This window comes from Phalaenopsis equestris, unplaced genomic scaffold, assembly GCF_001263595.1.
Source record: "Phalaenopsis equestris unplaced genomic scaffold, ASM126359v1 Scaffold000224, whole genome shotgun sequence".
In the NCBI taxonomy this organism is placed as follows: domain Eukaryota; kingdom Viridiplantae; phylum Streptophyta; class Magnoliopsida; order Asparagales; family Orchidaceae; genus Phalaenopsis; species Phalaenopsis equestris.
This window is the reverse complement of record NW_018164666.1, coordinates 2,006,779-2,020,695: the sequence shown is the minus strand read 5'-3', so window position 1 is coordinate 2,020,695 and position 13,917 is coordinate 2,006,779. Positions and strand designations below refer to the sequence as shown.

The following is a 13,917-nucleotide window of genomic DNA, read 5'->3' as shown; positions in this document are numbered from 1 at the left end:
ATCAATTTTGGGTATTTTGGCAAAATTTGGGAATATTAGCCAAATTTGGGTCCCAAGGGCAGTTAGGTAATTTGGAGGTGCCTAGGAGCAAAAGACCAAGTTAGGCATTTCACATAGAATTGGATAGATATCCATTCTAAATGAACCATTGATTAATATATTGTGAAGATATGGTGTATCCTAGTTCCAGGGTCGACCCTAAAGTCAAGTAATCCTATAGGGATTCTTCTTAAATTCTCTTATAATGATCTTACCTACTAAATGCTAGAGGTTACGATCAATATGTGGAATTTCAAGTTGAATAAAAAGAAGAGTTTTGATTTTCTAATAGTGGGGTACCTCTTCTAGTTTTCTAAGACTAGTCAATAGGAAAGTCCTATGGCTAGACCTAGGCTACTAAAGAAGTTTTCTAGACCTCAACCAAAAGTGAGGTCAACAAGTATATATATCAATATATTTTTATTCTATGATTATAAATCTTTGTGAGTAGTATTTAATATATATAATTGATGAGTAGTATTTCGAGCCAAAACGAGCCGAACACGAACAAATAGATCTTTGCTAGTGTTCGACTCTTTAATATATCGAGCACAAAAAAAAATGTTTGTGTTCGGCTCGATAATGTAGCGAACGAATCAAACACGAGCTTCTTAACTAGTCAAACACGAGTTGTTCGCAAACAACGAGCCATTTTGACGCCCTAGTTGTTGTCATCCAAAAAACAATAAATATGTTGTTTTCCTGTTGTCCCCCGGCTGTTCCAGCCTTTCCTACTACGCCCCGCCGCACTGCTTGCCACCTCACCTATTACCTTTGCTGTCACAACATTCGGCTTCGCTGCCAACGCGATTCCAGCCCCTCATTTGGCTATCCCAACCACCTACAACCCCATTTCAACCACCTAATTCACATAGGGTCGAGCCCTAGTGTGAGTTTGTATCATTTTCGTTGTAATTTCCCTTCTGTGTGTGATTGTAATAGTCTATTTATTTTTTCAGTAATAATATCTGTTTTTCTTATCGTGGTTTGGGTTAACTTCGGTATCATCATGGTCCATCACATTACAACAAATAACTTCAAAGTCAGATAAAAAAATTATCAAAAACTAATATCTCTTATTGTGCTCATGGATCTCTTGAACAACCAAAAAAGATTCAAATGGCAGTTCATAATAGATTATGTAAACTAACTCTATCCATAATTTTTGAAATAATAATAATAATAATCACGAGTTAAATGGTTTATGTAAGTATAAGTAGCAATCTCATATTTTAATTTAAAATGTATGACTGCATTGGCTTGATAATAAATTATATATTTCAATATATTTATGATTGTCATATATGGCCTTAGATTGAGAACAATCGCTCGATCAACAAATCTTAAGATCAATATAATAGTTCTTATTTATTTAGGCACTGAGCTAATTTTGGAGATTCAAAGAAGCAGGGTCACACTTACGTGTATCCAAAAAGTTTTTTCATGAAAAATAATCAAGAATAAAGTTCCCAAATAGAGCATTTTTTACATGTGAGATGTACAACAAAAATATCCAACTATTAGATGTCAATGACATGATGTTAAAAGAGTCATACCAAAGTAAGTGAAACAACAAGTGAGAATCAAAGCCAAACAGATGGAGAACAAATCCTCACTAATACATGGATTGAACAACATATCCAAAAATCTATGGAGATCTATTAGGATTTAGCTATTTGGTTTGAATCCAATAGTGCTTATGGGTTATAAAAAAAAAATAAGCGCCAAAGCTTCAGCTTCAACAAGCAATCGATCCTTAAGAGACAACACAAAGGCTTCAATATAGCATGAGCTAGATCATGTGCAACAAAAGGGCTAAGATGAATAAGAATCAGAAGAGAACACAAGAGCATAAGTGTCGATATGAGAAGTGGCAGAAGCATAGACGAGAAGAGTACACTTCTATGCAAACAACAACAATGCTGATGATCGAGCAAATTGGCTTGTTTGGAGGCAGGGACATGTGAGCGGGGATCCATACAAGATCTACACAAATCCTCATAGGATTTTCAAAACATTGAAGGGAGACAAGGATAAACCATTCTTTTAAGAGGAAGAGCAATGTGAGACCTACAAGATCCTCATTACAAAATCCCCTCATGGATCTTCAAGCGACTAAAAAGAAATATTTTTTAGCAAGCTTTGAAATCATGAAAATTAGAACAAAAACAACTGATTGCACTACTCTAGAGGGTTTTACATATTACATAGAAAGTATAATACAACGCAGTGATTGAGTAATTTGTATAATCAAATTTATCCTAATAAGACAAAAAATAATTATATTCTTAAACTATAATATTCATAATTATACAAATTAACTATACCTATTTCTAGTCATAATTTACAAATAATAATTGAAAAGGTAATTAATGGTTATTTTAATACATATTATGTCGATAAGATAAAGCCTATCATACCATTCTCATCAGATTTAATAAGACAATTGAAGTCAAAAAGTTTTAACCATATAATTTAAACATAGATAACCATATGGCATATCCTTTATAAGCTACATATGCATTAACGTTATATTATGGTTATTCGCTTGCTAATTATGTCTACAAATCTATCAGTATATATGTAAATAGTTGTTTTTTATTAATATAATTATGAATTCCTTGTTTGGCTATATCTAATTGAGAAAATCGATCAAATATTATCTTTTATAATATCTATTCTTTCCTACATAATGAGAACTTTGTAAGTGAGAACAAATATTCTATTATGGTATCAGAGCCTCTTGCTAGTCACACTTAAATTCTTGTCTTCTTGCATTGGCAACCATGCGAGCACTTGAATCCTTGCATCTCTTAATGAAGCCCCTCACATATTTAGCCTCTCTCAACAGCCCGCAACCCCTCTCGACTCTTAGCGAAGACCTCATAAAAATGTTGATCCCTTCATAAGAGAAAGAAACAAGTTGAAGCCCGCATATAACTCTAATCATAAGCTCTCAGCAAGCCCACCTTGCATGCGCCAATCGTCGGACCATATTCTCGATGAGCATTTATCTTATCTATCAATTCCATTGCTTAAAAGTTCGTCCATCTCTCGTTGAAACTCTATACTCATTTTCATTTCTTAGCTCCGATAATCATCTCTATATCAGCAAAAACTTACTTTTCTTGACCATCATCTCTCATAAATTGTTAATTGAATCTCATGGCATCATATCAATTAAAAATGTGGGCAGTTTTGTTGTTCACCTTATAACTAAAGATTGCTCTACTTATGAATTTTTATTTATTATGGGAAAAGAATTATGGCTATACATTAATGAGAGTGGTCCTGCTTCTATTGAATCTTCTAAACTAAGTTGATGAAAGTGCAAAGATGCCAGAGTTTTGACATTGATCTTATGATTCGTTGATCGAGGAAGAGGCCTTAATGTAAGTTCATAAAAAAAATCTCAAGATATGGGCAATATTTACAAAGAGTTTATAAACAAGACAATATGTCTCAATTAGAATTAGATTGCTAATTATACTTGAGAGGATCTCTCCAGTTAAGATCATTTCCCTAGATTTCAAAACTTATGGATTGAAGTGATTGACATCAATTTGTGTAAGCATACTTATGTAATTGCTCTTGGTTGTTCTAGAGGTTCACGAACCAAATCAAGATATCAATTTTTTATGAAATTTCATTCTGAATTTCAGGCTAATCATTCCAACTTGATGTACAATGACCCTTCTCACTAGGATGTGTGCTTAAGAGAATCGAATCAAAAAGAAAATCTTACAACACGAACCATTCTTCAATCACATAAAGTGCATAAGAATGCAATTATGTGTGCTGCAATGTTGATCTCATTTTTAGTGAGGTCTAGTTTTCTTTTTAGGGTTTACGGTCCAGCATTAGGGTTCCCCCTTTGACTATTTTAAAGTCTTATAAATGGGACCCGCCTCAGTTTAAAAATTCAAACTACTTCGTTACCCTTTTGGAGTTTCGCATGTGTGGCATCGACCTCTAACACTTGGAGGTTGAAACCAACATGAGGAAACCCAAAAGGAATCTCTATAGGATCATTAAGCCCTAAGATTACTTATGCACAATTTGGACATTCGCGCGCACAAACTTCGCGATTCAGACAGTCGACACATTCAATTACCACAATTTGATTCAATTACCACATTTTGCTTCGCCTGCGCCGTTATTTGTCGAAAGCTTAAATAAAATTTTTAAAACGATCGATTTCGAACTCAAAATTTTGACGAAAACTGAATTTGACACGTTCTTTTGACCCGATCGTCGGCGAGCTTACCCAAACGATCTCAGATGAAGAAACGGGCTGCGCCGTCGCGTCCGGATTGTCGATATTACCTAGGGAAGACACCCATTTTGCTAGGGTGCTGCGCATGAATAAATTGCACGAAATTTGACACGCCCAATCCCTAAACCTATGCTCACACCTCTCCTTTCTGTTCGCGAACCAAGCTGAGGCCCTCGCCACTTTCTCTCGACCGTGAATCGAGCCTGACCGAGCGGCTCTCCTCTTCCTCGCGAACAATCGGCTCGAGGTCCCCGCATGAAAAGCCTTCTGTTTGAACCTGCCCTCGCCACGCCTTCTGCACCACCTACTCTTGTCGCCACTCGCCTCGTCACCGTCGGTCTCGGCTCACCTCCCAAGTAAGTGACGGTAAATCACTTCTCCTCCTTTGGCTATATAAACCCCACTTGGGGAGGGTTTTGAGGTTGGCCGAAATTCTGGAGAGGGTGGAGGTGCTGCCGGATTTTCTCCGGGCTTGTTTTGAAGCTGTTCTAGGTTTGCATAAGGAGATCCTGGTCCAGTGAGCATTTTTGGTCCAATGAGCATTTCGAGGATATAAACTGAGGTATGATCATTACATTTAATGTTTAATATGCTATTTGGGGCTATGTAATGCAAATCATCTATCAGATAAGTGTCGGAGCTGTGTTTTTAACAGATGTGGTCTTTTAGCTTCTCCTTGTACCAATCATGTCTGAGCATCTCAGGCTTGGTTTTGTGACGATCTGCATGCATTCTGCAAATTTTTTGTTTGTTCTTATTGACACTGCTGTGAATCACCTGTCTTTTCCTTGGTTTGGAACGACACATTTTATTCTTTTGAGTTGTTCATATTTGACTTTTCAGAGAATCCTGCATGCCTATGGTCTTAACTGGTGGCCTTATCCTTTCGTGGAACTTTCAACTCCCTGGACTCCATTATGGTATTTAGCCATAGCATTGGTGCACATCCCTTGCTATGGCATATATTACCTGACTGCTAAGGCAAAGAATTCATTTTTCTGAAAACTCTTTCCTAATTTGTACATTCAATCGTATTAGAATTGTCTCTCTCCCATATTCATATAAGTTGAATATTGTTCCCTTTGCTGTAGTTCAAACCAATGCATAATCTCTGAATAATATACATAATTATATTAATAAGGGATCTTTAAACTGGAGAGAGGATCCTACTGCGCAGCTTCTTGAGCATTTCTATGTAGCATACTGAATAGTGGAAAAGAAATGTCAAATCTGAAATTCTTTATTTATTGGGGAATACGAATGATATATATTGATGTTATTTTATTTCTTTTTTTATTGCCTAGTTTATTTTAAGTGCAAAAAAAAAAAAACCCCCACTCTTCTAATCTGCAAAACCAAGCCAGCAAGTCGACTCAATGATAAATTTTTGTTTCGTTTGTGCATGCTCTAAGTCATGAGAGATTGTGCATTGACTTGCTTCCTCATTGATTTCTCTCAGATTGTTGTCTGCATTTAAACATTTGGAATTGTTTGTTGAGTTTCTTTTACTCTAATATAAACTCGTGTTTCTAGATGACTTTTACACATGTTCCATAAGATTCTTGTGAACATAACATATATAGCACCAAAACTTAACTTTTTACATACATACCGCCCAATTCTTATATATTTACATTTATGACACCTGAGTTTTACTTTCATATCACCGAAATTTTAAATGGTTGTTTTATGCTCTATGTTTGTGTCAATTTGGAAGAGTTTGGGTGGGGGACTCTTGGCTCGCTTATTTGGAGTTTGAATATGTTCTATCTTGGAGGGTTAAAATGTTATTTCATTTGGAAAAGGTGGGAAATCACAAAGGTTTGGATTTACAATGGTTTGGATTTACGTTGGATTTACGAAAGTTTGGGGAGCTTCTAGGATCATGATTTTTGGGGAATTTCAAATGAGTCTTTCAAATGCACATCATTGGATGTCGGGATTTATTTTAAATTCGGTTTTGAATGTGGCTTTGAGGGTAGATCAATCCTGTACTATTTTCGTATTTAAAATGGATCAATCCCTCCTCTTTCTTACCCCTTTTTTTTTTCTTTTCCTGCTTCTTGGTTTGATTTAGATGCTAAGCGCACATATATAGTTTTTTGCTATACATGAACCATCAAGTAAGGCTGTAAGTAGCTTGGTTTCGGGGCTCAAGAACAATGATGTAAAAGACATCTAGGTATGTGTGAGAAGTTTTAGCACAATTTTGACTCAGTGACCTTGAGAGATGAGAGAATGAGGTCAGTGACCTTGAGAGAATGAGGGATTGACACTACTGCACCTCTAATACTTAGTAAATAGTTACCCATTTCTTTTACAGACAGTGGAAAGTTCCAGCCTATCAATATGACTGACTCATTAACTTTCTAAAGTATGAAAATTTCTTTAAGTGATATATATGTACACACATAATTGACTAAAAAAAATCTTTTAAAGTGCATGACAAATCAAAATTTATTTTGAAAAATGAGATCCTTATTACATATTTTCTGAAATTTTCACAGGTCAGTCATACGAACTAGGTTAGAAATTATTCTTTTCTGTGACTGTTAGGTCGGCGACCTTTTACTTAGTTTTGAATCACACATACATGGTGTTGATTATTTTGTTAGGGCCCCAGGGTCTTGACTTTGACCCAAGGTCCTGATTCTGAGTCCACCCCGTCCCGAGTGTTTACGGTTTTCTTCAGTGCTTCGTGCATTTCCTACGGTTTTCTTTCTTTACATAGCACTTGTGATTTCCTCCGGATTTTTCTTGTATTTTTGGTGATTTTCTTCGAGTTACCGTGGGTCAATTGACGATTTTCTTGAGTTTTTCAAGTGATGTTTCTCTTGTTATTCATTCTTACCTATATGAATGCATGCTTACACATTTCTTAAATCCTTTCACTATACCCGTTTACTCGTACCTACGACATCGACCATATTTATAAGAGCAGCAGTCTCTTCGGGTATACAGGTTTATTTTACATTTATAGTGTTTTACTTTCTTTACTTACGTACTTTAATGTTCTTCACTGTACATTTATTGCATTTTCTCTACTGTTGTTTTCATTATTGCACTCTCTACTGCTTTTTTTTTACTGCACCTGTTACAGTTTCTTTTTACGCATTATGCAATTAAAATAGGAGGCAAGTAATCTGGTTGTATAGGAGGTACCCAGCAGTAGATCACCGACCCAATAATTATACTTGCAAATACAAAACATAAACTAAACTTGGAGTAGCTACAGTTTGGATCTTGGAGCAAGTCTTCGTGGGCAGCATGACGGAGAAGTAGCAGGTGGAGGATGACGATCTACAACAGCATATTTTTCCTTAGTTTAAATAACAAGCCACAGGACTTCAAGGTAGTCTGTCTAGCGTGACATCAATCTTCACTTTATCTTTTAGGCATTTGTACAGTCAGGTTGTGCAATTTAAGCCCTAACTCGTTTTAGATTCCGAGGTCGTCGTCCGATACGACGTAAACTCTCATATCTTTCAGGCTATTTGTATGACTGTGTCACGCAAATATAAGTCCTAAATAATAAAATTGACATGATGAAACATAAAAAACGCATCTTCTCGAAATTAAAGCGAATCAATAAAATAGTTTGGGAAGTCACCGAGGTTCTCTTCAGAATCTGTGGCATCCCCTACTTTTCTTTCCTTTGATTCCAGAAATAAATGTTCTCATTATGTCTCTTTTCCTATTTAATTTTTCTATGTCCAACTTTGGAAACTCTAAACTTTGAATTCATGAAAATAGATATCTTTGATCATCAACGAGAGTTCTCTTCAGTGACTTCAGTCATTTGAGAGGAAATTAACTATAGGGGATTGTCTCTATAGGGAACTTTAAGAACTCACGTAATATAAACACTATTTAATTCTTAATATTAGGTAGGGGAACTTGTCGGTCAACATAAAGGTTCGCAGACTAAAATCGATGTCATAAATTCTCTAGTTTATTTGATCGAGCCTCGCGGATAAGTGATATGTATATTTCACGGAATATGTATGTCACTTCTAGTGTTGTGCTCGTTTATTTAAACGATCATCTATATGAGATTAGTTCGGTCTCGTATTTTCAAAATTAAAATATATATATATAATATATATATCATATTAAATCTTAAATCATAATCTCTTTCCCAATTTTAACGGCCGACAAACACATGAGAAATATAAAACAAAAGATATGCAACATGCACAATGCTTTAATTTCAAAGGATATATTACTACCAATTGTGCCAAAATATTTTATAATCATTATATGAAACTTGAGCATATTATTAAAGAATTTTGTACTCATCTTCAAAATTGGTAACCAGGTTCTAAAAAAATAGTTGTTTTAGATCATGTCACTGGTTTAACTTACCAGTGGCTTAACAGTGACAAACGAGGTCTTACTCTTGATATAGTTCAACATATCAAAATTAAAGCCCAATCACCAATAGGGCAATAAGATATGAATACATTAACCACTGCATATTGGCTTGTGGATTCTAGTGCATATAATCATACAAATAGTACCCCTCAGCTTCTTCAAAATATCCGCCCATATCATGCACCATCATCTATTCAGATTGTTAATCATAGTAAAATGTGTATTAAACTTATTGGATATATTAATTCTTTCATAAAAGATAATCTGCAACTCTTATGCTTTCTACTAATTCCATCTCAATAAAAAAATGATTAAAAATAACCATGATGTATTATCTTCTCATGACTGTTGCATTAAGCAAAATCAGGCAACAAAAAACAATCATGAAGGTGCCTAAATTTTAACAGAAAGTCCCCTTGCATCTTTGTATCGTTGAAGTATACCATTGTAAATCAAAACAATGATCTATGGCAAAGACGATCAGATTATCCAAATCATATTACTTTATATTATTTAATAAACTCTAATTTCTCAGGTAATGATTATCAAATTTTTTTCTCTTCAATAAGTTGATTGTTGATTTATAGTGATGTATGGACTATTAGTAATGTTATATTACATGCAAAGTATAAATATTTTATAAAATTTATTGACAATTACAACAAGCATGCTTAAATTTATTCCCTCCGACATAGATATAGAGTATGAACTATCTTTTGGAAATTTGCAACCAATGCTGAAAAGAAATTCATGCCCTACACCAAATTATTAAAATAAAGACTCTCAAGATGAATATGTCATTTGAATTTCATGACTTCGTCAAAAAATAATCTATTCCTCAATAAACATGTTGTTATACATTTCAACAAAAAGATTTTGTTAAAGGTAAGTATCACCATCTCTTAGATATTCTTTGAACTCTGTTGCTAAAATCTTAAGGCCATCTATAATAATTTCAGCCCATATTTGATATAAAGAATATGGTGCCCTCACTTCTTAGAGTTCGAAATTTATGGTAATATCTGGTACTTTTTAAAATTCACATAATAGCATTCATTATCCAAAATATTGTGAATATTCCATCAGAAGTGAACACAATATCATAGAAAGAAAGGTAATGATTTTCTCCCTAATGCCACTATTTTTTAATAATTGATAAGCGACTTAAATTATTTGACACTCACACAGTTTGATATTTCTTTTGTGGATCAACAAGCTAATCAATACATGCAAAAAAGTTATCGTTTACATTTAGTTTTCAGTCGTTGAATCATTTGATATCCTATTGGTATATCAATATAAGGTATGTTCTTAACATAAAACATGCATTAGCTTATGATTGAGTATCAAGTATAATGATGTGGATTGGGATGTTTGCCTTGATACCCGCTAGTCAATCTAAGACTAATACATCCATCTTAATAACTCAATAATCTAGAAGAAGAGTATATAGCAATCTTGTGTATATAAATCAACAACTGAGTCTAAACACCGTGCTATATTTGTTGCATGTGCAAAACGTATTTGGTTTCATTTACATCCATATGAACTTGATTATGTTTAGACTTAGCCCATTGGTCACCATGCAAACAATACTAGTGTCATTCAAATTGTTGTGAATCTTGTTTATCACAAGCACACCAAACATGTTGAAGTTGAATGTCATTAAATTAAGAATTCTACGACAATCATATTATTTCCCTTCATATTTCTATAAATCTTCATATTATGGACAAATTTATGAAGACGATGACACAGCGACATCAATTACATGCGGATAGATTGATGATTCATGAAACTAAGGATCAATTTGGATGGATATACCGGCCATATAAGAATTAACATTATACCATAGACCTATGTTTATTAATAATGATATTAAATGTGTTAGTATAAATATAAATATTAGTTCCTTGGGATAAAATTATAGATTCCGTGTTAGACTAAAGATAATTGAGAAAATCACTCAAACATTACCTTATATATATATAACATCAATTCTTTAATGTATGGTGAGAAGCTTTTAGGTGAAGGCAAACAATTAGTGGGAGCAAAGCTTTCATTGCCCTCCTAAAATCCTAACGATAAGGTGTATATGATAAATTGAATCTGGAAAGTTATGTTTTACCATCTCAAGCTATGGAATTTTAGTATTGATAGTTTTTAAACAATTGTTGTTCCAGCATGGCAAATTTCATTAATCATCTTTTTATATATAAATTTCTCTCGTTGAACAACCAAGAATTATTCAGTAGAAGAAGATAATTGAGAAACTATTTAGTGGAATAACTTCCAACTACAAAATCTAAACAATGTACCTTTTTGGCGGTTTGCGCTGTTATCAACTACAGGTTCATCGGGAACCTCTTTTCCTTTGCTTAAGATTTTTACTGCTAAACCATTCTTAGCAGATTTTAATAAGGATTCTTTGCTGATACAATCAGGTGGCTTGCGTGGAACAAAAATTACAGCATCCGTAACAAGTAATGTTCTCGAGCGTCGATGATAAAAGGCAACCTCTACATATGGTCCAATACCTGCAAAAATAAAACAAGGTAATGAAAATTTTCTAACATAGAATAAGGATATTATGTCCAACAGAGTATAATTATGGTCAGGTTGATGCTTTAGTTATCAAGTAAAGTGACAAAATAGTCCCTTGACTATTTACATAGAGCCATTTTAGTTCAAGCGTTTATAAAAGTGCCAAATTAGTCCCTAGAATTTTTTAACACGATTTGTCAAGGAATGACTATTTTAGCCCTCACTAAAAGAGTCCAAGGACTGAATAGGTACTTCAAAGATTTTGGGACTAAAATGGGGCCCCTATAAAGAGTCAAAAAATCATTTTGACACTTTTCTCTTTAGTCATCAACAGAGAACAAACTTATTATTTCTAAGAAAGAGAAAGAACTTTACCAACTTCTGCTAAACTAAGGACCTTTTGCTCAATCTCATTAGCCCAAGGGGCAGACTCATCCTCATCTGTTAAAGTTTTTGCACGAAAAATGCCGAAGAATTCAAGTGGCAAGTTAAGCGGCCAACTCCATTGCCTAGGAGCCACCCAAATTTGTGCCTTGGGAAACTTTCTCGAAAAGGGGCCGACAAATATCTTATGCTCATAGGCGAAAGTTGGAAGTACAATGTACTCAACAGGTGCGTTTAACTCTTCCAAAAGCTGACCTTTCAAAACATATATATTGAATCAATGAATATGTCATGGAAGAAAACAAAGTGAAGACCGGAATTTATTATAACTAGCAGAACAAAATATGGATGGAGCTTATACTATGAACTTAGAAATTAAAATCACCATATAACAAATTCCTTTAGTGGTGGAGCTACAGTGGGAGCACAGGGGTCAGTGTCCCCATTGACCCAAGCCACTAATAATAGTGTGTATTTGTTTCTTTTTATTTTATTTGGTTACTATGGCATAAGGGGGAGAAGCTTGAAAACCCGCCAAAGAATACAGCCTGCACGTACCTAGAAAATTTTAGTTTAATGAGAATGTATTTTTTATTTTATTTTATTTATTACTGTATTATAATAATTTTTATCGCACACACGCACACATTAATAAATTTATAAATAATTTAAAGTGAAGATGAAAATGATCATTTGACCCCTCAACATATGTCAAATAATTTTGATTCGGATGCTGAGAGGCTTGCTTGTGTCAAAGTTTTGAGAAAAAATAGGTTGAAATTTGAATAGGCTCGATCCATTTTCCTTTGTTTTCATTCCATTAAATAATAATCTTACAATCTATTTTAGGTACAAAATATTATGTATAATCTATTTTAGGTAACTTAATAATACATATTCCTAATCTAAATATTCAGTTGAAAGGGAAATAAATCAGAATAAAGATATTGGAAAAATTTTAAATAAGGAAGCTCCTAATTATAGAAAACTCCTAATTTAGTTGTTTGATTTCCGTCCTTTCTGATTGACATCCCCCCTCAATTGATGTTGACTAATCAGGAAGTATCAATTTACCAACAATAAACTGACAACACTGTCGGGACCAAAAATCCTCAAGCCTTGAGTGTCGAAGTCGAAGGTGCCAAAGCCGAGAATGTCAAAGCCGAAGAGACAACTCCTGAATCATAACATGATTTGAGCAAAGAAAAGCAAGAAATTCTTTATCATTGTCGTCTAGAAATTTGAATCATAGCCACAAGAAGGATCCTCTTCCAGTTACACGATCCAAATGTTATCGATCATAGCCCACAAATAGGATCCAGTTCCACTATTCATATGCTATCGATTATAGCCTACAAATAAGATTTGTGTCCTGTTAAACGATCCAAATGCTATTAATTCTTCCTGCGACGACGATGACGATTTGTTCATTGATCTTCACGACAAAAGTTTTGAAGTCGAGATGCCGAAGTCGTGAGTGTCAAAGTTGAGATTGTCGAAGTCACGAGTGTCGAAGCCGAAAATCTAGGGTTTGTCGAAGCCGAAGTCGTCGGTCTACGAAGGAGTGTTGAAGCCTTCAATCCTTGAGTGCGACAAAGAAGCCGAAGTCGAAGCGGATGAAGCCGAAGTGGAAGAAGCAATCGAAAATGCCGTAGAAGCAGCGATGGCTAGCGAAGGAGATCTGAAGAAATGATGAGACGATGAACAAACGAGCGAGAATCAAGGCAAATAAATAGTTCCTTCATTTCCGTCCTGCAGGAAGTCCGGTGGGAAGAGAGTTTTGACGGTACTCCAATAATTATCGATCGTTATAACAAAAATTTGACTCTGATACCATGTCAAAGTTTTGAGAAAAAATAGGTTGAAATTTGAATAGGCTCGACCCTTTTTCCTTTGCTTTCATTGCATTAAATAATAATCTTACAATTTATTTTAGGTATAAAATATTACGTATAATCTATTTTAGGTAACTTAATAATACATATTTTTAATCTAAATATTCAGCTGAAAAGGAAAAAAATCAGAAAAAAGATATGGGAAATAATTTAATAAGGAAGTTCCTAATTATAGAAAACTTCTAATTTAGCTGTTTGATTTTCGTCCTTCCTGATTGACAGCTTGAACAAATTTGACGATACAAACGTGCTCACATTGTTCATTTCTTGAATCGAAGCCTCATTAAAATATAATAGGTAATACTATTTTCGGTAAATTTTTATCAGTATATATTTATTATTCTTATATTGAAATTCTAATAAAAAATAATTAACCTTAATGTTAATCTTAAGCCCACATGAAAC

At 34.2% G+C, this 13,917-nt stretch overlaps 1 protein-coding gene across 3 annotated transcripts in view; it reads right to left on the bottom strand.

Moving 5' to 3' along the window:
* The window catches only part of LOC110023538, a 29,644-nt gene that overhangs the window by 13,117 nt on the left and 2,610 nt on the right, over positions 1–13,917 (bottom strand). For all 3 annotated transcript variants that reach the window (XM_020723011.1, XM_020723010.1, XM_020723009.1), the window contains 2 exons: positions 11,609–11,867; positions 11,008–11,226 (listed from right to left, as the gene is read on the bottom strand). In XM_020723011.1, coding sequence (XP_020578670.1) covers positions 11,008–11,226; positions 11,609–11,867 — 478 coding nt within the window. The remainder of the gene's footprint in view (positions 1–11,007; positions 11,227–11,608; positions 11,868–13,917) is intronic.